The sequence below is a fragment of the Cyanistes caeruleus genome, chromosome 6, assembly GCF_971803275.1.
Source record: "Cyanistes caeruleus chromosome 6, bCyaCae1.hap1.1, whole genome shotgun sequence".
In the NCBI taxonomy this organism is placed as follows: Eukaryota; Metazoa; Chordata; class Aves; order Passeriformes; family Paridae; genus Cyanistes; species Cyanistes caeruleus.
The window spans coordinates 52,135,999-52,163,689 of record NC_141706.1 but is presented as its reverse complement, the minus strand read 5'-3'; the positions used below and the strand labels follow the sequence as shown (position 1 = coordinate 52,163,689).

The 27,691-nt window shown below is 40.9% G+C and overlaps 2 protein-coding genes across 21 annotated transcripts; one reads left to right on the top strand and one right to left on the bottom strand.

Annotated features, from left to right (window-relative positions):
• Nucleotides 1-223: 223 nt before the first annotated feature.
• On the bottom strand, nucleotides 224-11,906 carry CALM1 (calmodulin 1). 2 transcript variants are annotated; one of them, XM_086895146.1, is made up of 6 exons: nucleotides 11,657-11,906; nucleotides 8,643-8,673; nucleotides 7,530-7,673; nucleotides 5,419-5,525; nucleotides 3,842-3,977; nucleotides 224-3,610 (listed from the first exon to the last, which is right to left on the bottom strand). In XM_086895146.1, the coding sequence occupies exons 1-6, from the start codon at nucleotides 11,657-11,659 to the stop codon at nucleotides 3,582-3,584; spliced, it is 450 nt and encodes a 149-aa protein (XP_086751272.1). In that variant the 5' UTR covers nucleotides 11,660-11,906; the 3' UTR covers nucleotides 224-3,581. The 2 variants fall into 2 exon arrangements, with proteins under 2 accessions (XP_086751272.1, XP_086751273.1); XM_086895147.1 differs by lacking the exon at nucleotides 11,657-11,906 and adding an exon at nucleotides 10,962-11,091 and having other exon boundaries at nucleotides 8,643-10,879.
• A 1,267-nt stretch (nucleotides 11,907-13,173) lies between these two features.
• On the top strand, nucleotides 13,174-26,679 carry LOC111929894 (uncharacterized). 19 transcript variants are annotated; one of them, XR_015288569.1, is made up of 6 exons: nucleotides 13,174-20,318; nucleotides 22,430-22,489; nucleotides 22,633-22,729; nucleotides 23,963-24,489; nucleotides 24,922-25,034; nucleotides 25,662-26,679. XR_015288569.1 is itself a non-coding variant. In XM_086895143.1 (4 exons), the coding sequence occupies exons 1-3, from the start codon at nucleotides 19,557-19,559 to the stop codon at nucleotides 22,690-22,692; spliced, it is 882 nt and encodes a 293-aa protein (XP_086751269.1). In that variant the 5' UTR covers nucleotides 13,174-19,556; the 3' UTR covers nucleotides 22,693-22,729; nucleotides 23,453-23,541. The 19 variants fall into 19 exon arrangements, 3 of the variants coding, with proteins under 3 accessions (XP_086751269.1, XP_086751270.1, XP_023783482.2); XR_015288581.1 differs by lacking the exon at nucleotides 22,430-22,489 and having other exon boundaries at nucleotides 22,633-22,701; nucleotides 24,922-25,006; XR_015288578.1 differs by lacking the exon at nucleotides 22,430-22,489 and having other exon boundaries at nucleotides 22,633-22,701.
• Nucleotides 26,680-27,691: the final 1,012 nt, after the last annotated feature.

Genomic DNA, 27,691 nt, shown 5'->3' with positions numbered 1-27,691 from the left:
TCTAAGGCATCAGTAAGGTATAGGGTCCTTGAAGTTTTTTATAATGTCTGTGCTTCTGAAGCTGTGCAAGTGTGACAAATGGTTGGGGGTTAAGAATTTTCTTCGTCAGCAACCCTCCCCACCCCTCACTCCAGCCCACCCCAGCAAACAGAACAAAAACCCCATACCTGGAGATGTTTCGATGCCTGAATTATTAATAAAATAAGCATGATAATGAATAATCTATGTTAAGCATTTTCTTACCCTTTATTTTTTCATTATGATCAGAAGAGGAATATGATTAACAGCAGTTTAAACTTTAGCAGTACAATTTCAGTATTAAATATAAAACTACACTGCAAGTTGATGTGTTTTAAAAATGGTTATGTATAATCTAGCCTTAAATTTATGTATCAAATACAAGTAACTTAATTTTTCTTGCCTTGACAATTAACATATCTAACAGGTTTCAACAAGCCAGACATCCATCTTTTCCATTAAAAAAAATAAGCAAGCACACCAACTCTTATTCATAGCAAGAGGGGGTAAAGACTCAACACTTTCCTGAGTGTTGTGCAAATAGTAACAGGTTCAAGAAAGTCAGTTAAATAAATGTAATGATAAACCTAAAGCTAAGCTGGAGGACCTTTTGATTAACTTCATATTTCATATATTATTTGCATCAGTTGAGAGCAACATGAGTTACAGAACTTCCATGAAAACAAGCCACTTACAAGCAGGTGTTTAAGCTTGATAAGTTTATTAAAAGGATTATATGACACGGTTGCCTGCAATAGCAGGGGACTGGATCTGATGACCCAGGAAGTTCTTTCCAGTCCCATGTTTCTAAGCCATGCACCAAGTGTATCCAGCCCACACTTTCACATTTGGAAAAAGCCAAAGCCACACACACACACTCATAGGAAAAAAAAATTGAAAAAAAATTAAAAAATACCTTGGTGACACCATTTCATTTTTCTAGTTATTCACTATGCAGAAGGGAACAGAGCTTAAGTCCTGTACAGAGGATACATTTACTCGAGGTTGATGTGGTACTGAAGTCAGTTAATAATTAGATACCTCCAGGCAGATTCAGTTACAGGGCATACCAACACTGCACACTGCCAGACAATTTCTAATCAAGCCAAGAACCTCTTGCGGGATGAGGTCTCTGCTAGCAAGCACAGAGCACACTGAGTAAGCTAAAAGCAGCTGTTCTTAGGTGAACTACCCTACCAACCATGAGTGAACGACAGATAGATGGTAAGAAGCATTTACCTACTAGACAAGATCTCTGCACACCCAGGCAGAATTAGTTCAGAGCTGTAACCATTACTCCTACCTTGCCTGTCTCTTGAGTACGTTCTCTTTAAAAGCTGGTCTACAGAATCAGTGCAGCCATTCTCAAGCACTGCTAAAGCAGCAGCTGGCAGCTGCTATACAAGACTGTACTTTCAAATGGTAGTCAGACATTCCCATCATTGAGGCCAGTTTGCTAGGACAGCATTCACAGCCATGGTAATAAGCCTTTGCAACAAATAGATACCTAAGCGATTGCCTACATTCAGCCCATCTAACTTTTAGGCACTTGGTTAAGGTGTCTGGGTCCCTTGTCACCCAGAACTCCCCCCCCCACCCCCCAGGGGCAAAAAAAATAAAAATCACTGAAGGCAAGTAGTCTCAATTGCCTTCTGGAGGTGTCTCTTGACCCCTCACTGAGCAAACCAAGTTCTTAACACACGCACCTCAGTTAGACAGGATGAATGGAGACTTGCCATCTCTTCCTAGAGACGGTACCAATACTCTCCAAAACCAAATGCAGTCAAGCAATTACGGTTTGCAACCCATTACATTTGGAAACAAAAACTTAAGTCAGTAATTATGCTGTAGTCCCTCCCTCCCAAGCATAAAAGCCTTCCACATGGAGGCTCTGCTTAAAAAAAAAAAAAAATTAGAAAAAAAGAAAGAGAAGAAGCATTCTTCTTTCAAAGAGTGCACACGGCTGCTTTGCCACTCATTCATGGGGAAGCTGAAGGATCAGAGAACACTTATTCAGAGAACTGGAATGACTAAGCACTGCTAGTGCATGCAAAGCAGAAGTAACAAGATCGTTTTTAAATTAACCCTAGTCCTCTTCTCCACCCCACAAAATTCATGCAAGTGTTTGAGAAGTCAAGACATAATAGCCCCAGTTTCCAAAAAGGCTTAATTTGGTTTTTTTAATACATATTGTAAAATGTCCTTTTGTTTTCTTTCTGTGGGTAGATAAATGCATTTTTGGCATGTTTGAGAATCACAGACATCTATGAAGTCCATGCTGTTTAAATTCTCCAACTAATTTTTATAACCTGTCAAAAAAAAACATAAGCAACCTATACATGTTTCCCCAGTATTGACATGCATGCTCAGAGCTCTCCACTGTAGTGAAATGAGGTGTTACTTCTGTGCTGATAGTTGACGAGTCAGCATTACACGACTTTGAGACCAACTAAATTAACATTGTCGTAATATGAAAGGCAAGCACAAGTTCATTTATTTATAGCAAAGGTCTTGGGTTACAGGAGGTCAGTTCTTGCCATCTTGAAAAGATAGGGGATAACTTATTGCATACATGTGCATTATAATTTAGCAGCAAGTCATTCATAGAAACACTTCCTTCCTACTGCTTTTTTGGTTTATTATCTCAATTATATATATATATTTTAACTTTACAAAGCATTTAACACCACCTTTAAGTTAATGGTCTTTTATTGGAAAAAAAAGACTAGCATTTACAACTTGGAATGGACATAAATTGTAATATCTTGAACAGCAATGTTGATAGTTGTGCTGAAGTCCACAGGCTACTCCGCCAGCTCCAAGTCATGGTACAGAAGGTTTTAAAAATATGAGAGTCCAAAGATGCTCCCTTGGTGAAGGTTTCTTTTAAAAATTTTGTGAACGGTAACAGCCTGACACCCGTTTCACTATAGTGCAATGCAGACAATGTTAAACCAGTATTTTAACACAGACATGCCATCCATAGTTAAGATCATTCTATTTTTGGAGCACACTGCTACGTACAGGAGAACCATTCAACCTTTAGGGCATTTTCTTTAAGTTTTGCATCCTTCAACCATTTTGCTGCATACCATCCTGAGGTATAAACCAATTTTAAAGTAAACCAGCTATGACAATTTATACTACAAATTGAACTAGAATCCACTGTTGAACAAGAGAGTGGATCCTTTAGGTTTTTTTTTCCTTTTAATACACATGTCTGACTGTGCTCAATTGTCAAGCTGCATGCATGAAAAACTGGCCAGCCCAAACAGTGTAATAGTCATTAGCAAATGGAACTTTCAAGTTCACGAAGTGCTTCCTTTTTTTTTTTTTTTATTTTCAAGGTAGTACAATTATTTATATTGTAAAACTGATGTTTAACTTTATCTTTTAGGGACAGGACCACCAACCATTACATGCAGTTTGTGGACAGAAGGTAATTTGACATTCAGTTTTGCTATACAGAAACAGAATGAATAAATGAACATTTTTTTTGCAAGAGGTAAGTAAAAGATTCAATTTGATTCTTCTAGAGGAAAAAAGGTGTAAAGGAGGTTTCTTCACTTTGCAGTCATCATCTGTACGAATTCTGAAAAGATAAAAAGTCACTGTGATTTTACTGTCTCCAGCGTACTTCAAGTCAAAAGTGTCTAAAATACAGTTGGCATAATAAAAGCACCTTTCACTGCATCTAAGGTATTGTCCACAGAAGTGGACAAGCAAATAAACTTGTGTCTCAGGCATTAAAAATTAATGTCCAACGCAACATGCTTTCCTCAGTCTGAATAATGATTTTGAGTCAAGACAAGCATCTTTTTACCTTCATAGTTGACTTGCCCATCCCCATCAATGTCTGCTTCTCTGATCATTTCGTCTACTTCTTCATCTGTTAGCTTTTCTCCTAAGTTTGTCATAACATGGCGTAGTTCTGCTGCACTGATATAGCCATTGCCATCCTATGAGAAAAGAGTTGCATAAGACCATGAACAACAATCCTGACATTGATTAACTTGGAAACTATATCCAGGTTTCCAGTAATTGCTTCTGAAGCAGCCTTATGGCACTTGGGACAGATGTGCAGACTTGGCACACTGTAGAAACTGCTGCTGTATTAGTCCCACTGCCTTCTCAGGCATGCATGACACCATATCCTTCCATACAATTATTGTGCTGTAATAACAACTGCATGCCTGACTTGTAGTTGTGATAAGACATTTTTAATGCTTTTGAAGAGTTTTCAAAAATAAACAAGAAACAAAACTAACAAAGTTTTTGTTTAGTCTCTGCTGCCTAAGCAAGACCAAAAAGAGACCCACTTCCCCACCAGCAAGAATGAAGTCAACTTTCTCTTCTGTGTTAACACTGCCTCTATAACCAGACTGCAGCTGGCTATGTTAGGCTTCTTGGATGACATAAAGCAAATCAAAGAAAGCATTTAAATTCTACTCTTAAGGAATTTTGAGAAGCTTTATGGCAAAATTAAAAAGAGAAGAGAAATTGACACTTCTAAGCCAGTGTCCCATTTGCAATGTCCAAACCTAAAGCTCACTCTGAGCCACTTCAGAAATTCCATACACAGGAAGAATACGCTATCTTAGAGCAGCATATGGCCATCACCAGTGGCCAGATAACCTACCTCAGTGGCTTTACACCCTAATCCAGTCTGCAGAAATACCCCACATTTTCACCAAGTACTAAGACTGGCACTTTTTTTTCTATAAGAAGTAGTAAAATCATCTTCCACACATGTATGCGCATCGGCTTTACAGCTGCACCTGCCACTACTCAACACAATCCTTGTATGATAACTGAATGTTTAAACAACCCAAAGAGAGGAACCCCTGTTCTAGAAAACTGATGTATGCCCAAGTATTCTTAAACAAGGTCAAGGGAGCTGAGCTCTTAAGTTTTTATGAAAGCGACCTCAAAGTTCACATTTTGAAAAGAGAACATGTAATACTTTGTGTCCCTCCATATACTGATGACATCATCTTGACTTCAAAAGCTTCCATAGGGTAGTATAAAACCTTGTGCATTCATGCAAATGTTTCCCTATTCCCTCCAAAGTCAAAGGTAGAGAAAAATCCCCCTCCTCTACCCACACGTCTCAAAAAAGCCCTGCTCCCCTCCCCCGCGATGCATTAAGTCTGCTAATCTCTGTTTCTAACAGAAGGCCAGAAAGTTTTCCTCATGGATGAGTCTAAAGCTTAGACCTTACTGTATAAAGCAAGTAGAACCAGGCTACAACAATCCTGGTTCTATATTCAGAACAATCTCTGCTATGTTTCCAATTCCTCTGCTTCTACTAGAGGACTCTCATTCAAGAAGAGAGAAAACACTAAAGAAAATACAGACATAATTTCTGCTTTTGAAGAGCAGCTGTACTTTCAGTATTACCTTGTCAAAGACTCGGAATGCCTCACGGATTTCTTCCTCGCTGTCTGTGTCCTTCATTTTTCTGGCCATCATGGTTAAGAATTCAGGGAAGTCGATAGTGCCATTGCCTTAATAAAAAGAAATTTCCAAAAATTAAACTTCCATGCTTTTCTTCATTAGCAAGCAAGCCAACAAAAAAAACCCTGGCACTTGATTTAGCCAGGGACAAGACGCTCTGTTAACTGTCCTTATAGACAAATTCATTCTTCTCTTTAAACTGTTGCCACTGCCTTTTTTGCTATTACAACAGCCACTCTGTTTCAGCACAAAATCAACTGCTGCCTTCTTTCAAGGACAAGCCACACCATTTGCCACCAAAGCCACAAGTAAAATGTCAGTCTGATGCTTCAAGGTCAACCAGTAACAAAACTTTACTTCAAATAACTCCCACAAATTTCTTCATCTTTCAATTGTTGTGTCTTCCAGGAAGAACACATCTTAAGCTGCCATTACAATCCCAGGTTATTCAAATATTTGGGAACATCACATTTCACTAAACTGTTCATAAATATTTTTTTTCTTTCTAAAACTCAACTTCCTTATCAACCAAGGCTGCACACCACAAAAGCAACAAACCATTCTAAGGGGCAACGATGATCTGCAAATCCCAGTGACATGAAAAAAGCTGACATTATTTGTTATTACTGATAAGCTTAGCTGTAGGCATTCTTACAGGTATTTTATTGCAAAACTGAAAATTTCTGCTGACATCCAGGCATCGCCCCTAAGATTATGCTTTTCCATCAAATCAAAGATTTAAATTTCAGGCTGCTCAAAGCTAGGAAAAAAGTGGTATGGTGAAGAAACTAGATTTGTATAGTCAGGATCCAGCTCTATATGCCAAAAAGGCACATTAAGTAGTTCACAAAACTACATTAAACACTTCATTGTGCAACTAAGACCTACTCATTGATTTAAAGAAGCATACAAATTCATTGTGCAATAAATGAAATTTAAAAAAATCCTTGCATCCCAGAGATTCTAGCCTGAGACAAACACAGCTATTTATTATCATGGCCAGCTTTACATACCAGTAACATATGAACACAGGTCTGATATTCAGTTTTGGAAAAAACTCAATGAACATGCAGAAGAATAGCAAAGCATTCTGCTGTAACCCAAATTTAAACAGTTGGGCAGGCATATTTATCTGAAGTCCTCTGTCTCCCTCTGTTTTAAATCCACCACAGCAGTATTTGGTCTGCAGCCTAAAGAAGCTATTATACACAAACTCTGCATACCGCTCCAGACACTGAAGCTTTTTAGTTTCTGTAGACTTAGCAATTAAGGTCAACTTACACCTTTTTTAAGAAAGTAGTTTAATTATTATGGCCTGATAATCCAGTAATTTATACTCTTGCCAATATACTTTCACTCTTCTTTTACAAAGAAGGTTAGAGAGAAATCACTATCACAACCAACAAACAAGACTAAAGGCTTGACATCCCTGAGAAGGGGAAATATTTTTTCTTTTTAAAACTGTTAGCCTATGTGGAGTTCAGAAACACAATTTGTGTTTCAATATGGGCTTTCTGGTGTTCATTTAAAGTAATTCTGTTAGCCTTGATATGGGAAGGGTTTTCTGCCTTTGCCTCCAATAGCCCCTCACTATCTATTAGGGATTTAATGCATTAAATAGATCATATAGTCTTTAGTCTATAGTACTAAATTTCCACTGAAAACACTATTCCAGTCCTAACACATTTTTTCGCCTTAGCTAAAACCACAGACACTGGTAAAGCTATTAAAACCAGCATGGGCTGACAAAACACATACAGAAAAGCTGGATGGAAAGACAGGTTAATGGCAGGTCAGGGCAAGTCAGATAGCAATAGGAAACCTGTGACCCATAAAATATTAAAGACAAATAGCATAACTTTGTCTCTGGCCATTGCCTGTTTTTAGTCTCACAAATACTGCTAGCATCTTTGACATCCTTCTGAGTTTAGAGTCTATCCAGAATTTTGAAACTGCTTCAAGAGCTCTATGTCGTGTTCTTCCCTATGCAGTTTAACCCCAGGTATGGAGGTCATACATATTAAAGATGATCACAGCACCTTCCCAATACTTACCATCAGCATCTACCTCATTGATCATATCCTGCAATTCTGCTTCTGTTGGATTTTGACCCAGTGACCTCATGACAGTTCCCAGTTCTTTTGTTGTGATAGTACCATCACCATCTTTGTCAAATAGGGAAAAGGCTTCCTTGAATTCTAGAGGCAGAAACAGTTCCAGTGTTTAAGAGACATCACCAGCATGATAAAACTGCAGACTAAAAATGCACTCTATTGATAAAGCTTGGTACAATTCTAAGAAACATGTTTTCTTTTTATCTAACTGTCCCTGTATTAAGAGAATTAACACTCTCAAATGCAAATAAAAAAATACTTACAATACCAACACATAATTTTCACAGTAAATGCAAACTTATTTCATGTGGCTATTTATCTGCATTACAACCCTGTAATTCATTTCCATGCATCTGCATCTTGCCTGAGGCACAGTTGTTCCACAGAACAGCAGCTGTCTGAAATAAGTGAAAGGAGCCACTGGGTTCCCTTTACAATTAAAAGACTTACAGGAACAAAAGCATTGTCATTTACCACTTATTTTTAAGTCAGCAGACAATAAGAATTAGTGTCAGACACAAATGGAGGACTGGTTTCCAGAAGGTCAAATAATGCCCCCTCTCCCTACCAGCCTGAATTACAGGCAGTCTATTAAAAGATTTATTTAAAAGACATTGGCTTGTAACAATGTGCAATAAACCCATCTGAGGTTTATTTGTTGCCATTTCATTTACAGTTTACCTTCACTTTATTAAAGAGTACCTAGGTCTGCTTTTGACTCTAATAGTTCATTTGAGTCCAGTAATCATTTCTGTTTACAAGAAATTGAGGAGAACTTGGCTCAAGTCTGAACATCTAAAAAAAAAAAATCATTATCTGTAGTCCAAGGAATAAGAAGTCTAAATTAGGAGGCAATGGACCAGTAATCTTCCAGAATATTTTTGTCTGGTTTGTTTTTAGTTTTGGATTTCTTTAAGTGAGTGCTTTTCAAAAGTGGTAGTACAGATTTAAAATTGTCAAAGATGTTTTTTTCCACTATGCTTGAGATAATGTATTTTCTCTTAGTCACAAGAGCCAGCAAAAAAAAAAAGAAATTATCATCAAAACACTTACCAGCAATCTGTTCTTCAGTCAGCTGATCAGCCTACACGAAGAATAGAACATTTTAGAATACTGTTTACCTCTAGCTCTGTCAAGCAATGAGGCACTTCCTTTAAATTTCAGAAGTGATTTATCATTACTTTCATGAAGTCACTTTCAAACCCTGGAATTCTGTCTCTGAGGAGACTGCACTCACCTACACCACGCAGCTGTTTCCATATGTTAGCATATAAGCTAACTTGACTTGAAACTGTTAAAAAACCAAATGCCATCCTGCAACTTGATGAATCCAGTTTGGTCCAGTGAAGGACACAGGGCAGGCTCCTTGCAATTGAGAGAGGCACAAAACCCCTAATGCCATGTTTGGGGTTTCACAGCACATGCCATTCGCAGCAGTGCAGAGCCCCAGCACAGCGTGGGGGTACCGCACACGCGTGGGCTGAGGTGCCGCCCACTGCTCCAGCCCTCCCCACCTCACCGCAGCAGCCTCCAGCCCCCAGCCAGCCCCACAGAAGGGGCTCTGCTGCAATATTACAAATTACATCTCGATGTTACAGAGATTTTTGCCACCTTTGACAAAGAAAATGACAGTTTTCACACATCATATTTTTCCGTTCAGCCACGCAATTTAAAGCGCCTCATCTGGACATGCAGGTTGTTTTATATCTAATTTTAAGTGGCAAGATTTTAAATGCTTGTTTATGAGCTTCTGTACATCAAGAAGCCACTACTGCATACAAAGGTACGCAGCTCAGTAGGCAATCAAAAGGGCTTTCTAGAGCTTAACTGTCATAACCACATCCTTCCAGAAACCTCTCCTTATGTATGGATAGAGCATCACAAAAAGCTCCACTGTTTGGACTCAAACTATCTAGCTCCTTATGGAAAAATATACCTTTTCCTAGTAAAGAAAAAAAAGAAAAAGGACGATTTTACATGCCAAATCACAGATCTATGAAGAATACAATGTACTAACTTGTTTTAAACACATTTCACTGGACCGTTTTACAAATAGAACAGAGAATTTTGTAGGTCAGAAAAGGTAGGCAAACCCTTCTTTGTCCTAAAATTTTATTTTTTAGGTATAAAAACCATCTAACTGCAGCGAAGAGCAACAAATGCAATGGAGAATTAATCAGCTATACAACGTTAAGCTCTTGCATATGGGAAAAGGATAGGGTTGAAAATATGCTCTATATGTTAAGCAAAATACATAGATCTCATGTGTAATTAGGTAGGGGGCTTGTTTTAAGGTATGTATGCAATGATTAAACAATTCCCTGCAGTGTGTTGGAGGACGGAGAAAAGGGTAGAAATGCTAACAGCTAAAGACAGTCTTCTTTAATAACTGCAAAAAAGCTTCTGTTCAAAATCCAGCTCGACTTCCTGCACTCTTTGCGATTTTCCAGAAAATGCGAGGTTTTACTTAAAGATTATCTAAGGAATTTACATAACAGACTCACTGCCCTGCAGAACAGGAAACAGAGCCACACCTTGGCAAAAAACCTCCAGCCCACAGCACCAGCTCATTGCTTCATTAATCGGAGCTCACTGAATGTTTCAAAAAATCATATTTCAAACGGAAAAAAAAAAAAAAAAAAATCAAAAAACCCATCAAACAAAACCCCAAAATCTTTGTAAACGCGGTGATGCCGAGGACACAACCCGACCCTACGCTGCCAAGGGGTTCACCTTCCCGAGCAACAGGCACAGCCACTATCCCCTTACCACAGCTACAGGACAAAGGTACCCAGCCAGGGCTGGAGCCATCACCCCACCCAGCCAAGTCATCAAATCCTGTCCTGGTGATGTCACCCCTTTCCTACGGGAAGGGGAGATGGAGAGACAGAATCGAGGAACACACAGATTGCCAAAAAAGCGATTAGAGGTCAGTCTGCAACTGTTTCTCCGCTCTCGTAGGAAGCGAAAAACCGCCGGCAAAATCCCAGCCCTTCCTCTTGCTCTCTTTTGCGAGCAGCGCTGGCTTGCCCCCCAGCACCTGGCAGATGATGCGATGCGCTCCGGCGGGCATCGCCCGGCCGCCGGGGCGGGAGGCTCGCAGCCCGCCGGCGCAACAGGCGCCCTTCCCGGCCAGCAGCCACCCACTGCTGCAGTGCGTCCCCGTTTCCCCTCCCTCCCTCCCTCCCTCTACAGCCGGCGGCCACACCACGTTCTCATCATTCAACCGCGAGGGCGCCCGGGCTCAGCGGCCAGCCTTCCCTAACCACCGCCTTTCCTCCAGCGGGAGGCTGGGGCAGGAGCTCTTCCCCCGCAGCCCCCGGGGAGAGGGGAGGCTGCGCCCCTCCTGCCCCGAGCCCCCCATGCAGGAGCTGGGCCGCTTCCAACCGAGCGACACGCACAGCGCCCCGGTCCCTGCGGCCGGGGGGTGCGCGGGGGCCGGGAGGAAGAGGAGGAGACATGATGTAATGCAGACAGCGATGGGCTTCGCCGCCGCGGCTGCGTTTTTTTGGGGGGGGACTAGAGAGGACGGGGGGGGCGCAGTAGCTGCAGAGCGGTGCCCTCCCCCGGCCGCCCCCCCGCTTCCTGCGCAGTGCAGCTGGTGCCGGAGCCGAGCGGGAACCTCGCCCGCAAACCCGTGCCCCGCCCCGCAGCGCGCCCTGCCCGGCGCTGGGGCCGTGGCCCCGGGGAGACGCGCCCGGCCCTTTCCGCAGGGGAGGGAAGGCAAGGCGAGGCGGGGCGGGAGGGCGCGAGGCCGGGGCGCCCACACGGCAGGCCGGGGGAAAGGGGAAGGAAGCAGCGGAAGAGGAAGGGCCGCAGCTCCGCGGCTATCCCGCGCGAGGCGGCGGGGGGTAGGGAGAGGAAGAATCCGCAGCCACCAACCCGCTCACCCCGCGGAGACTCGGCGGGCGGGAAGGGTCCCCGCGAGGCTCCCCGCACCCCCGGTCCTCCCCAGGGAGAGCCCGAGTCCACCAACCCGACCGTCCCCAGCTCCGCAGCGAGCGCACTGCGCGCCAGCCCGGGCACCCCGTGCCGCGCCCAGCCGGTCGATCGAATGAGCCCCCTACCATGGCGCGGCGGCGGCGGGCCTGGCGGCGGCTGCACGAACTGCGCGACCACGAGCGGCGGCGGCGACTGCTGCCTCCTCCCGGTGCGGCTCACAGAGTGCTGGGGCTGTGAGCCTGCGCCGCCGCTATATACGTGGGGCTGTATCCCTCCGCCGGAGCGGGGCCCTTTTCCCTCCTCCCCGGCGCGGTATGTGCGAGGTGACTGCGGCGGGCGGCCCTGCCCCCTCGGCGGCCCGGCCCCTCCCCCGGCGGGGCCGCTCCCGCTCCCGCAGCCCCGTGGCCGAGCGCCCCCAGAGGGGTGAGGGCAGCCCGGTCTGGGCACTGGCTCTTCTCTGCCGAGCGCTGGTGTTGGCGCAGCTCGCGGGGAGCTGCCTCGCCGCCGGGTCCCTGCCGGGTCCCCGCCGCTCTCCGCGCTGGAACCCCCGGAGCGAGGGCATCTCGGCCAAGTTGGTGCTTTTTTTATTTTCTAGACAGCATCCCCGGCGGCGGGGCGGGCCTGCACTCCCCCGGGGAGCCCGGAGCGGCACCTGGGAGAGGATGATGGCGCGGGGACGGGGGGAAACGTTAATAAAGGACTCTTTTTTCGGTGATAATGCGTGTGTGACAGAGACTGTAGAACTAAAATGTTGAAGCAAGCACAGCTGCCTTTTTTATTTTTTATTAATCATAGGGCTTTTGTCAAGCACCAAAATCCAAGAGACGGCGAGATTCAATCCAGAATCTGATGGTCTACAACTGAGGTGTCACTTCAGCCTCTTCAGAAGCCCGCAAATGAGAGGCAGCAAAAGCATGTTCTGATGTCAAAGTGTTTTCTTCATTTCTTCCCTGTCAGCTCTGAGGATTTTATCCACACTGGTAAAAACCCCCAAAAATATCGTAGTGTTCACACTGTACCTCCTTTAATAGGCATGGAAGCACAAACAAACATGGACCCACTTTGGAATCTAGGATTTTGGTTCCATTCTTGACAGGTTCCCTTAGATTCTGAGATTGTTGTAATTCGAGATATTTTTAGTTGAAGGTTTTAGCTTGGGCCTCTCTCTGGATTTGGAGGCTTGCAGTATTTCCAGTATGATCATAATTCTGATAAATCTGCTTGCAGTATTGCAGTAAATCTTTAGAAATTCATTTGTCTATTTTGTTTTTGAAAAATCACGAGTACTTTCAGTGTTTGAAATAAAGAAAAAATCAGTTTGATTCTGTTTATTTAACAGTTTCAATAGCTATGCCACTGAAGTTACAATTTATTTGCTTGTCTTTCTGGAACAGAGTGATAGGTTGGCAAGTACAACAGTTACCTTTTTGCAATGTAGAGGGATTTCTCAGCAAACAAAATAGCACATTTAATGTGTCATAGTTTGGTTCCCAAACCATTCTAACATTTGTATAGCAACTACTGTATGAAATGGTGTCAGAAAACCAATTTGAAGCTGGCTAGTCTGCAAATGATAGGTTTATAGATAGCTTCCATTTTAGATGTGGAATGCCCAGCCTCCTATTTTTAATATGCCTTTTCTTCTTTTTTCTTTTTCATTTTAAACTACCAAACTGTGATGCTGATTCCCCAGCCCCTGCCCCGCTCTGTGGAAGAATGTGCAAATAATTGATCTTTTGTTTTCAAATCAGACCAGCAATTTTAGGCTCTTACTTTCCTAGCTGAATTTCTTTCTGAAAAGCATGGCACAATGTTTGATTGGTGTAACCTACAAGAGTGTTTGCTTGGATAAGTGGACCTTGGAATTCTCTGAGACTCACAGGGATATGTGAAGAACAGTACTCATGTACAAATTGTCCTGCTTATTGTGCTGGTCTTACACAGGTGAAGACCTCATTGTTAAAACACTGAATTCTACATAAATATTGGGCTAATAATTTTCTACAATTATCTTGCAAAGAAAAGGCATTATCAGAAGAATAATCTTACCAACATTTAGACGTGACAGTTTAAAATGTGAATGCTTAATTTCAATTTCCTTAAAGTTAATTTTAAGCACATGCAATATGTTCTTCCATTGATCCAAACCTTCACTTGTTAAAAAGTGATTAGATTTATCTGTTGAGGAGAGACTATAAGACAAGTAATTAAAATTTATGTAGATTCTCTTACAAACTATTAGCATTACAGCATTTGGACATACGTGATGAAACTTGGAAATGTGAAGTACAAAGCCACTCAGTAACATTCAATGAATGTTGCCAAAGATTAACAGGGCCTTTGAGTAGAAGGATTGCTGTGCATTTATTCCTATTTCTTTTTCCTTCTTTAACCTTTTCTGTCTACTTTTTCTAACTCTTGATGGTTCATGTTAATAATTCATTTATATTTAATTGAAGTTTGGAAACCAAGTTACTTTTAGGGTAGTTTTGGATACTGTTATCTTGCTTTATAAAAAAAAAAATAAAAAAATCCAGATGATCAAGTAAGGTGCCACAGCTGAGTTCTGCAGTAGTTTCTATTTAAATTGCATCATTCTGTATTTGAAAATATTTCACAGCTCATGTTCCAAAATAACATCCTGACTAAGGGGATTTTTTTTCCTAATTTGACATATGGCAATGATAAATGTAAACAAAACAGAATACTAATCTTTTGCTGCTTATTTAATGCAAATAAAAAAAAAATCATCTAAATTGGCATCTCCCTGCTCCTTGAAAATATGCTTTCACTCAATCGTACGGCTAGACCTTGATCAGTATTCTTTGTTCTCTTAAAATTTACATTCAGTTGTGGCCAGGCAAGAAATGCCCCTGTCATTCCAATGATACACAATGTCAAATGATTTGCCGGGATCTTCTACAGACTCATTCAAAATCTCCTGAATCTCAGTGGGAGCTGTACTGGGCCATGGAACTACTCAATGTTTGTGTCTGACACCAGAGAACTTGGCCATCCCATTGCCATAGAGCTTTTCTATGAACAGAGGGCTATGCACTATCTATTAAGATTAATTTTGACTGGATAAATTTACTGTTCTAAATTACTTTTGTCTCTAAGCATGCCCTTGTTGACTTCTGTTTGAACTGCAATGGTAAGAAAATATTTTTTCATAAATTTATTTATAAAATTAATAGAATGGTTGCAATGGAAGACTTGCAACCATTCTACCTAGTATTACATTCCTAGATTTTGCCTTGCTGTGATAGTAAGACTACAGTCTTACAGTTGGTCTTTGTTTCAGCAGAGACTTACAATGTCCATTCCTTGGGAGCAGCCTAAGATATAAGGAGAATTCTATTGAGAACCTGACAAAATAATAAATATTACTGCTTACATACATGGTGTGCTTTTCAGCTTTGGCTGTTAACATGAACACCAAAGAACATGGCCCCACACGTATCAACTGTTTTCTTATATTATATATATACATAAGTTTATAAAACCCAAAAAAATAAATTAAAACATTCCACAGACATCTGTCCTGAGAGAATGGATGTGAGAACAGATGAACAGAAGTTTGTTATATCATTTAATACACAGCTGGGAGGCTGATATTATGGCAATAAGCATAGAAAACCAGTTTATAATAGGTTAGAAGTGCAAGCCAAAATCAAGTATATATGTGCATTCAACATCTGTGCAACTGGAAAAAATAAATGATTAGTACTCATGAATATAATATTGCCAGTTGTATGCGTGAGCTACCCAAACTAAACTTGTTGTACTTTTTTAAAGTCAACTAGAATTCTATTGGTATATCAATTTTTTTACACTGTCTACAAAATTCTCTTCATATAGGCAATGTTTTTTGGGGAGACCATTTTCCACAAAAATTAACGATTCTAAATGCCATTGGCAGCTGTGAAAACCTAAGCAAGAATATTTATAAAGTATAGGCATCACTAAGATTGCAATTAAGTGGGTGGAACTCCACTGAAATAAAAAGATAGAACAGAATTTATTTTTACAAGAGGTGAAAATAAAAGTTCCTTTCATGTTAATATTTAAAATTTCAGATCTTGGGTACATTCATATTCCTGTAGGTAACTGTTTCTTTCTGAAGAGAGATTAAAAAAGAAACCAAATTCCTCAATCTTTTATATGCTTGTGATTTTATTTACATTTGCCTGATCCCCACTGATGTGCATCAATAATCATATACAACTATGGATTTTCACTGAGCATTTAGTGTTCAAAGACCATCTATGTAATTGAATAATCAGTGATTGTTACCTACGTTGAGTGCCTGTTCTCTTGTAAAATTTTAGATGTTTCTATGAAACTAACTTAACCATTAGTTAGAACTAAATTATTTACACATTGTAATGAAATTAGTGAGCCCTTTTTCATGTACCTATGTAAAATGGCATCCTTGTGACCCAATAATGTGAAAAGTTTCATATGTTAAACTTAGCATAGGTTGAGTTGGGAACCTTCAAGATCCTGTCTTAAAAAGACTTGGAAATATTGCAATTGCAGACCTGCATCCACATATAGTCTCACTTGTATATGTTGCAGATTAAACATCATAAAACAATACTTTTAAACCAAAGGGTTTTTTCCTATTTTTTTTTTTAACACTTGCAATGTAAAATAAATTTTAAAAACCCAAAACTTTTCCACAGTCTTAAAACCCCCAACCTTTTTTCATAGTCCTATGAAATGTTCTCTAGAGACATTGGAATACGTGAAAACAGGATTTTCCTTCTCAGTTTTTGCAATTGCCAGTTTCATAGAAAGGTAAACATTGGATGATTCATGATATAAACAATTTACTCGCTCCATTTTTGTTTTGTTACCGTTAGTGGTTTTACAGATAAAAGCCAAATTGTATCCACTATTTTTCAAGAACCAAATGCAGAAGAGGAAAAGGATATTTATGTAGTGTGTATTTGCTAAGTATTACATATTTTTACATAACGTTGTCAAGCATACAAAGCTCTCTCTTTTTCACTGATAAATACATATATAAGAAATATATTCCCTGATGATGAATCCAGGTAATACATCTGTCAAAGGAAAGTAATATATTTTTACTATAAATATATTTTAAAGTATTCTGTATAGAACAATATTTACAGGAATGGTTATTCTAATGATAGGAAAACTGTTTCTAATTTCAGTAGATAGATTCCTCAATTTTTTAAGTGATATAATGTAACAAACAAGCAATTCATTGTCAGATTCAACTTATTAGGAATGTCTTGGATTTGCATTTTATTTCTTAATAATACACTGGAAAAATGAGTGGGCCAAAAACTAGTTTACTTTATATGTTAAATTTCTGCATTAGAATTGATAAAAGCTGAACAGCTGTTGCCATTAGCTACAAATTTTGAACTAATATATAGCTTATAATGGTACAATAAACAATAGTAAACAAATATCCTTCAGAATTTAGGTGCTGAAGAAAGGTTGGAAATAATTTTGTTCATCCCCAGTAATGTCGTTCCTCATGTCAGTTTGTTTCTGCTTAACATAGGAAAAACAATCTTCAAATATTTAGGATTGTTTTTTTTACATGATAGAAATTATTAAATAAGCTGTTTGCATTGTTTTTTATACCTCCCCTTCAACCATGAGCAACAATTTTCATCTGAATACTCCTGTGGGGCAAATTGGGATCAATTTTGCAATAAAAGTTCCAGATAAACTTAACAAATATAAGAATATGTATGATATAGGCAGACAGGTATTTAAAATCCACAGATATTTCCTTTAATGGCCAAGCCTCCTTTACTAACTCCAAATTGTAATTTTGTCATAGGTCTATGTTAAATGAAATTTCTTTGGGTCAGGTGGAACTGCCGTAAGTCTTCATGTTACAGCTAATGATAAAAAAATTCAACAACTCCACATATGTGGTTCAAGGGTGATTATAATTTTAAATCAGAATCATAATTTCTGGTACAGATTTTCAGCAATGTAAACATCCCCTGAAGTCAATAAATCCATGTTAATTTGCGTGAGTTAGGGATTTATTCTTCCCTTCCTTTCCTTCATACACTTGAATCGAGATGTTTCAATAAGTTTGGGATAGAATCTTATCTGAGCATAAGAAGCTTCAAGATCAAAACCACCTGTGTTAATAATGGATGTCAAATACTGTTGTCCAAGACACATCCAACATTCTAATTGGCTATATTGCAAAGCTGGCCTGAGGTGGGAAGTATAGATACATCCCAAATTACAGATGCTGGAAACCAGCACCATTGCCAAATGACACTTGTTCCTTTTTCTTACACACGGGAAGAAAACTATGGAATCTTTGCATTTCTTTGGATAGCTATTTTATGTTGTTTGTGAATGCAGCAGCAATAAACCCACCTCATAATGAAATAACTTCTCCAACTTATAAACACTTTTGGGGAGAAAAAAGCCCTATGTTTTTCAACAATCTTGAGGAGCAGATTGATTTTTAGTATAAAACTATAAATTCCAATCTCTGTAACCAATTGTCAGAAAGCCGATAGATTGCCTCTCCCCTGGGAATATTCCATGGCAGTACCTAGGAAGTCCTCTCCTGAGGGCTTGTCTCTTTTAAAGTTTTTTGGTGAACAGGGGCATCTGATGCCTTCAGAATGTCTGTTCTGATATCCCCCTTAGGGTTCCTCTTTGATCCAATTCTTTGTGTAGATCTTTAGGTTTTTCATTTTGGGGACACTAGCTCATGTGAATCTCAGACTCTTAAAATGTCTAACCCTCAGAGTATGTGTCTCTATCTTAAAGCAACTCCCATCATTGTTGAAACTTCAGAAATTGTGCCAAGAAAAGCCATCTTTTTTTGTAAACTTAAAAAGTAGAGCTGTCCCATGGGGGTTCATATTCCTCCCCACATTTACATGAGGGTACAGCTCACATCCGCTACCTAATTAAACCTCTGTTCTGCCTGCTTTATTCTGAGGCTATCAGCTTCTGTGGAATAAAAATATGCCTAAAATCCCGTCTGTCCCAGGCATGTAGCACTTAGTGCACACCTTTCCTGGCAAGCAGCATTGACCTTCCCCACAGAATGGCTATTTGTTGTTATTTTTGTAGTAGCAAAAGTATTCTAGATGCTAATGAAGGACTTATATTTAGTAAGTGCACTGTTATGTGATGGCTGTGAAGCTGTCAGCAGTGCTGTTAAAGAGCACAAGCCTAACACAAAGGTGCACTGCACTGAGAATGGAGGGGTTTATGTTATATAGAAGGCAAGTACATTTAATGAGTTTATTTTGGTTAGCCTTTGGTTTAGTTTCAGGTCTGCCAATACTGACATCATTTTTCCAAGCAGGGAGCACCATCTAAGACTTCTCTGCATCACTATCCTTGGGGTGGGCCTGTGTGTGGGCTGATGCAGTGCTCAGCACTCCAGATCATTTCACTTTGGCAACCATTCTGCTTCTGCTGTCTCTATCTCTATAGTCTATTTTAGGGGCTTACGGAGCACCAATCCACTCAACTAAAATATAACTGAAACAAGATATTCAGCATTAAATAAGCAAAATGTAAAAGACTCAAAATAGGCTATTTTTGTTATTATTATTATTATGGGGTTAAATGACTTAAACATAGATATCTTCCTACTCCTCCTCCCACATCTTTCTTTAGTTTGTCTCCTCTTGTTCACTTAGGATGCACCGATGGCCCACAGGCTTGTGCAAAAAAAGAATGAACTCTGTTCTGTGATGGGTCCATGGGTGCCACATAGTCATCTAGCTAAATTCTTTAAACAAAAATGTTATTGCTAGAATTTTGTCTGTCCTGAGATCCTTGCAGTAAACCCTTAGCAACCAGAGGGGGCAGGGAGCATCCTTTAGGGTGGTCTCGCATGGCCGAATTATGCTGGCATGAAAACACAGCTACGCCTGAACCTGCACTTTAGAGTGAAGTGGATTTATTACGCGGTCTGCAGGTGGATTTTTAAGCAGGTACACCAATGGTAGGTGTTTGGAAGGATATAGGGGAATAACTGACCATATGCTGGGGACTTCAGCTTGCCACAGAGGATCCAAGCTATTTGCTAAGACACAGGCTTCCCTCACGCCCTGCCCCTCGCACCTCTCTCCGGAGCCGCTCAGCACTGCGGCTCCTACCGCCGCTCCCGAAGGCGCTGTGGCGGCATCCGCAATTAACCGAGAGCCACTGCAGGGCTCTCAGCTGTGCCTCTCGCAGATGCCATTTGCCAGCTTGGCACAGGCAGCTCTGCAGCTCCTCTGCAGGCACTCTGGGGTTCGCCTCAACCGAGGCTTTGGCTCGGCTCTGGTGATTCTCCCGCTCTCCGCGCAGGAACTGCCGATGGCGATTAACGTTAAACCCACCAGCAAGGGCCCGGGCGACACAGCACAAACCGCTTCGCTTCCCCGGAGCCTACTGGGGCCTCCCGAGGGACCCTGTTTTCCCCCTGCCTTTCCCGCAGGCAACGCGGCCGCAGCGGGAGGGCTCTGTGCTGGACTCGGCGGCCATTCGCTGCCCGGGGGATGGCGGCTGCCATATAGGTCCTGCAGCGCCAGCAAAGGGGAGGCGGCGCTGGAGCGGCCGCTCCGATCCTCGCTCCCTCCGTCCGTCGGCGGGCAGCTCCCGCCAGCGAGCCGCTGGCCAGCGGTGGGACCTATATGCTCTCGCGGAAGGTTACTGCTGCCTCGCACGGAGGCTGCCGACGGAAGCGGTGCTGAGGCTTCTGAGGCAGCACTTTGTCAAGGAGCGCCTGATTGGCTAACGGGACTCTGCAATGGTTATCTGGTAAGAGTCAAGGCCTCTGATTGGTCGTGCTGTACCTGCAATGCGTCAAGTGAGGATGCTGGGGTGCGCGTGCCAGAGCGCTGCCGGGGGGCGGCCGCGGCCCCGCCGGGAATGGCTGCCCGCAGCCGGCGCTGTCCGCAGCACCGGCCAGCTCCGGGCGTTCTGGGCCCTTCCCGGCGGCATCAGCACTCCCAGCGGAACATTTCCCGCCTCTTGGTACCGCTGCAGCTTGCAGCAATAGCTTGGCTGATGAGCTAGAGTTGGCAGGAAGAAGCTATTCCTCACTCAGTGACCTCTTTAGAGCAGGGTTTCTACGTAAAGGAGCAGCAGAAAAACAAAGCCTCTTTTCTCAATCCTTTACCACAACACAGGGTGCCAGAGGTGCAAAATGTGGTAGAACAAACCTTCTTATGCTGCCCTTCCAGTGCCCATGTGAGAAGCGTCTCTTGGACCGCTGCTCCAAGTGACAGCTTGAGTGGCAGCTGGGGGAGGATATGCACGGCGAAGTGATGACTGATCGCTGAAATATCTTGCTGAAACGCTGCAAAATCCTTCAACACAAAAGAGATGCTTCTGCAAAATTAGCCCCGAACTGCGAAGCTGTGCCGAGGCACGCGAGGTTGGTCTGCAAATGTGTGGGGCTGGTAGCTCCCTTGGGCCTGGCCAAAACCCATTACAGCCCTGTTGCATAAGGAGTTGCAGAGATACCGTAAGCACTTGTGTGGGGTTTTTTGTATGTCTCTAATTGAAATAAGCGTAGATAAACCAGAAGTAAAGAAAGTAGTCTCTGCACCGGTAAGAAGATTACAGGACTGCTTTAAAAACGATCGGGGTTTCAAAACAGCAAGAACTTCCTGGCACATCTGTGAAGGTTGATACAATAAGTGTCAAAAGGTAGAAGTAGGTTACAGACACTCATTATCTAAATTCTTCAGTATTTCTGTTACTGGAATGTTTTTATTCTTTTTCAAAATCCCATTCTTGGAGAGTGAGTCAGCAAGAAGCCTGTGAATGTGTCAGGGAGCAGTGTTTTAAATAAGGTTTTGCTGCTAAGCAGTTATTAAAGAGCAGGTTTACATATGAAAAAATTACAAATTTGCATATGAACATAACAGCTCAATTTTTTCACTCTAGTGAAAGTTTTCTTCCTAGCTACTGTTTTCAGAATAACATTCTTGATGTGCTAGTGTAGGGATTTTGAGTTTGATTCCTTGGTAATTTGTTTTCTTTGTTCCATTTGATTACCTGGAAGTAGATCAGTTTTTAATTTAAAATTATCGTGATTTCCTCTTCAGAGCCCTACTGAGTACAAAGTGCTTTCTTGCTGGCATGAACACTTCTTACTGTCTTTTTTTCCAAAGAACTCTTTCAAAATATTAAAAGCAATCTAACCACTTTTCCTTGTAATCCTAGCCAAGTGGAACAAGTGCAATGAAACCTTTATGGGAAAATTATATGCCTCTGTAATTATAATGTTTATGAGTCCAAGTTTGCTAAAGTGAAACATAAAAGTGAGACTGCAAACTCATTCTGTTTCTTACTTGGTCATTTAAAGTATGAAAATGTTTTTGAAAAATTAATATTTGAGCACCTTAGGTCTAAACCAGTTTGACATCTTGACAAATAGAAAGGAAATTGGTATAAAGCATTGCTAAAGGCATCACCTTGTTCTTGAGTATTTTCCAGAACAACCTAATATGACTCATAAAACAAATTTGTTGTATTAATTTACTATAATAATACTATAATGACTGTACAGATAATAGAACTACGTTAATGTCAGAGAACCTGAAAAATGCTTTTAGAAGTGACATCATCCCATCATTCAACGGGAAATAAAGATACCAATTTTAGGGTTAACAAGTACGTCATTGTTGCCCCAAACAGTCTCCTGTAATGCAGACTATTTAAAAGATAACCTCAAGGGCTTTGGTGTGTTCAGGGCAGCAATATATTTTGACAGTTAATTTACAATGACTAAAAGTTCTAGAATGAATCAATGGGAATAAAAACCAGTTACATATTGATTAGAAAAAATTATATCGATCAAGTCATGGTAATTCCCAATCAAACAGCTCTGAGTGATGATGCTACATTTTGTTTTTTAACAGGTGCTTTATGTAGGCAGTGTCCAAAGCCATCAGAGTGTATGGAAAAGGCAATATGGAGTAGTAAGCAGTGTTCATTATAGTTCTAAATATATCACATTATAAACACTCTGAGTGAAAACATGCCCCATCAATTTAAAGTAACCATTTAAAAACAATGTATTTACAGCAATGTCATTACACCAACAACTGTTAAATGTATGCAGGTCTGCCATCTTATGGAGCCTGAATGGTACTGCCAAATTACAGAATGTGGAGCTACATGATCATATTAGGTGAATTGTTTGAATTTTTCCTTTACAGGTAATGTGTGCTTTCTTCTAAAACTCATGCCATTTGGATGCACTTTCTATTTTATTTGTGTATTTGTGGGATTTATGTGTGCATGCAAGTGTACACATGTAAACACAATCAAATAATGGTATTACACTGCAAGTTCAAGTATATAAAAGCTGGGAAGAGTTGAAGTTAAAGTTGGTAGTTTACATTCTATGACATTCTGGAACAACATAATCATATGCAATTTTTGGGGGAGCTCTGTCTGATCTGTCTGATCCAGCATCCAGGTATAGACAGTGCTATTTAGTGAGTGGCTGTTCAGAATTTTGCTTTAGCCCTCTTGTTTGGAGTGTGACTGCTGTATTTGCTGCAAGTTAGTCAAGTCTTGTTCTAAAGATGAAATTATTAATTAATTCATCTATGGGCTTTTCTGCAGCTGTTATTATTAGCGTTTAATATGAACAGTTTTGAATTAAGTTTGTACAGACCAAAGCAGATAATCATCATGGCAATTTTCAGCCCAAGTGATTAAATTTTGGCACAGCTATTAAAGTTGCTAAAATGATGCTTGTTTGTTTGTTTTTATTTTCTATTTTTATAAAAGCTGATGTCAGATAAACTTGATAAGTGACTTTTGGGTCAGCCAAGAACAAATGCACAAGAATACAAGAATGTTATAATTAGTATGTCAATATACATCATTATACATCATTATTTTCTCTTTAACTGGTGCAAATTTATTTTTAGGTGAAAAGGATTCTTCAGGAAGACCTTATTACTTTGCTTTTGAAAAGTTTGAGGTCAGTTAGGAAAGCGGTTGATCTAAGTGGTTGTGGTACATCAGATACTGTAGTGGAATACTTAAGCAGATTGTCCAGCATTCAGTGAAGCTTTGCAGAGTTTTACCAGCTGCTGGAAAATCTAGTAGTACAGGCATCCTCCTGTAGCTGACACACCCACCCACAGAAGAACATTTATTGTGCTGGGAACCAGGGGCTGTTAAAGAGATGGTTTCTTTATGGAAAGCCCTACAGTCAACAGCTGTGTGCCATATCCTGTCTGTTTTCTTAAACCTGGGCTGTTATACAGTGAGCTTTTTCTATAGTCGCTCCAATTGTTTGACTTAATTCTATCACAGGTTTTATGGCAGGGGGTTATGGCTCTGAGCCTTCTTTCATTGTGGTTCTGGTTTGATCAGTCTCATCATGTGATTATTTCCCTGAATATAAACTTTAACTTGGTTGTTATCCATCCTAGCATACATTCCATGACAACAAAACAGACTGATACAGAGCAGAGGCCCTCAGGATTAATCCATTGGATAGGTGCAGGCATTTGGTGCAACTGGAAGCATCAAACTTCTGTCCCCAGACTGATGTGCTGGATGTGCCAGAAGATACATGCTTCCACACCAGCCCTCTTATGCCACTTGTCTACCTGTGTCCATGCATCATATACTGAGGTCCCATGTTTTAACTTGCTTCCCTCATCTCCAGAAGAAGCAGCTGGTTTCATTTCCTCATATGGCTACACTCCACCCATGTCACGTTTCTGAACTTGTCTTGGTCCCATAGTATTGGAAAGGTGGCTCTTAGCTAGGTTTCTACAGTGACGGTGCAGAGGCAAGAGCTGCTAACCTGGACAGCAGCAAAACACTGTCCATCAGCTGGCTGGTCTTAGCTGCTGGTCATACACAGCTCCAGGGGTGGAAGAGCTTCCAGGCTCCAGAAACTGCTCTGTGCCAAAGCATACTGGAGATACAGGAAGACTTCACAGTATAAATGGTTAGTGACTGCTTGGAACGACTTCTGCAGTGGCGATTGCTCCACAGCTCATATATATTCTATTTGCGGCCTTCTTTGCAATTAGAAGAGTGTTAAAAAGACAAAATTAATGGGATATCAATTACAATATCTGTCTTGTCTGAATCAGAGACCACTTTAGTGCTTAAACCCTCCCTGCGTTTCTCTGCTTAAAGTGGTCATAAGGTGGCCCCAAATACAAGTGAAAGTAGAAGGTGGATTAAGTTTTTGTGCAGAGCTGCATTTAAAAAAAAATCTAACTGCAGAGATTGAAACATAGTTGAGTTACTGTGTTGAGAAAAAAAATCTATAAATTGCTGTCATTATTTGTCTCATTCTTTAAATGGTTGTTACTGATAAAACAAAATGGCAAAAAACATTAACTGAAATTGGCATCCACTCTGCTTTCCTCAGCTCCAAAACAGCAGGGAGATCACAGGAAGCTCACAGGTTGCTATATAGAAAATACTGTTCTGCATCCGACTGGATTTCACTTTGGGTCAGTATCTTCCTACATCTATGGCAAGGTGAGGTCCTTGAATGAAGTACTTGCTGCTGGTAAGAGGAATCGGTCCATCCCCATGAAGGATTGTGTCCTAAACTTTACCAGTAAAAGCTTTTCTTGGCTTTGAAGCATGACTTGTTAAAAGGCTTCCAGAATTATTGTGAACCGCAGCTCCAGGTAGTATTCATGTACATTTTTAGAATTTACTCAGTTCTTGACCTTGGTGGATTTTTGTAGCAATATATTTCACCATGGAATTACTTATTGATTTGGCAAACAGTAATCAAGCACATTCTTCTACAAAAACAATACAAGATTTTATGTACCATTACAAAGGAGGAAACATTACTACTCTCTTGTTTTGTCTGAGAAGCTGACATACAGCAACCTGCCTTCAGCTGGCTGTGACTTTTAGATCAGATTATCTTAAAATGTCATAGTGGGATTCTGGTGTTAATTTGCAGTATCAACGTATTTTAGGGTGGATGCTTAGTGTTTTACTGAAACGTAATGTTTTCTGGGTTTTCTAATAATTCAAACCAGCTTTATCTAGTTATTTTCAGCTTTCATAAATATGTGTATTTTTTTTACCCTCATGCATAAATCAATGAATATCATTTTGTCTAACATTTGGTTTACTTCTGTTTAGCAATAGAAGCCTGTACAGATGACTGCAAACCAGAACCCTCAGACCTTGGATTTGTACGTTTGTGCTGATTTCTTGCTTAAGGGAGCTCAGTTCAACATGCTGTACTGCCAGATCCATCCCTGCAGTAATTCTCTTGGCTTCACTGGATGGCCACATGGGATTGCCTGTGCTATCTGGCTAAGAGAAGAGATTCTGTACAATTCCAAAGGGATCTGCTTGACAATATTAAAAAATGAAGTCTGAAAAGCATGCTAACTGTGTTGGGCTTTGGACAGTTCAACTGTTTTGTTCAAAGTAGAGGCCATGAGAGCCACTTTCCATTCAGAGATCACAAGAAACAATTAAAACTTTGATTTACGTAGTGAGAAGTAGAAAATATTGTGCTTACTCTGGGTACTGAATAGGTGCAGACAATAGAAGGGCCAAGGAGCTCAGCTGATTTTCTGACAATTTAGAAATAATTTCAGAACTGAGGAAGTCATTGGGAAGCTGCTGTAATTCTGTCTGTGTGGCATCAGAAATGCTGGAAGGAAGATTTTTAGAATACAGCTGCCTACAAAAGGTCTGGGAACTACAGGCAAATAAATTGTTCCTATTCATGTGGATTTCTTTGCACTCTATAAATCAAGTTGTAATGCCCATTATTCCTAAAAAACCAAGGATCATATAAAATTTCATCAGTTTATTTTCCTAATGGAAAAACCCTTAAAGAAGCAGGAATCTGAGCAACTCTTGGGGCTAAAAGGAATTGACACTTCTACAGAATATAATATTCCACAAGATTGCAACATAGGAACAGGCTAACAGCTTGTTTGGCTTTGTTTGGTATTGCTTTTACAGGTCAAGCAAGACATACAGAACTGCAAGTCCTGACACTAATTTGTTTTTATGAAGTTGTGCACCTTATCTGAATGTATGCAAAGTATGAAAATAATAAGTTGTGAATTTTTGATCATCCATTAAAGGCAAATTGTGATGGTGATTACATTAAAATAAAATTACTTGTGCTCACTTGTAAGTTGGCTTGCTTTTCTATGGCAAAAAAAGTTCTCTCCAAATAATCCAAAATGGTAAGCACATTTATGGTGCAATACAATAAAACAGAATAATCAGCTACAAAAATGCTATCCAGAACTAAAATGTACCTCCACACTGAGAGGTGATCATAGTTTGTAGGCAACAGCTGTGCTTCTAAACAGTGTTAGCACTGTAACAACCAAGAAAGAATCGCCTTATAACTTCATCTGAATCCTCAGGGTCATGCAGCTCAATTGGGCTGGAGCTGACCCAAAGATGGAACGCTTCTCAACACCCTACTCCTCCTAATTGTAATGTTTCTCATTTTCTTTTGCAAGCAATACTTTATAGGGTAAATGCCTCACTGGTGGTGTCACTTATGACATTTTGGCATTTTCATTCTGCTCCCATATTTTCTTCCAGAAACTGGCCAGGATTCTTGCTGTTGATGTTTCAATGCTATCTCCCCAGTTGCCTGGGTCAGATATCCAAACCGGATCCATGCATGTGTATCGTATTCACCTGACCTAAAAGGCCTCCCATAATCCTGCCTGCTGGGGATCATTTCCACATGAAGGCGCCTACAGCTGGCCTGAAGCCCAGCTAGGTTTGAGCTGTTCCTGAGGGGAAGCAATGTGGTGTGACTGCAGCTTTCTGTCTGTCATTCCTGGTTCTGGGAACACAGTGAGGAAAACTTCAGCTGTTTTTTCAGAGGCCACTTTGGTTTGGCAGAATTTATGATCTCTGGCTCTGCAGGAAGGTGTGTGTATTGTTTCCAAGCCAGGCACAATCTTGCAATAGATGTTTGTACAGTCATGGGCTTCAGCTAATACCTGTGCTGGAGTAAGGGTGGTTCGTTGTACATTTGTGGCACAGATAATCTGCAGTGAAGATAATCTAATCATAGATAATTGAGGATTGGCTCAATGGGCGTTCCAATCCTTCTCTCAGTTTTGATCTTGCACAGGCTGCTATTTTGCTGCTGTCCAGGCACCACTATCAGCATGAGATAT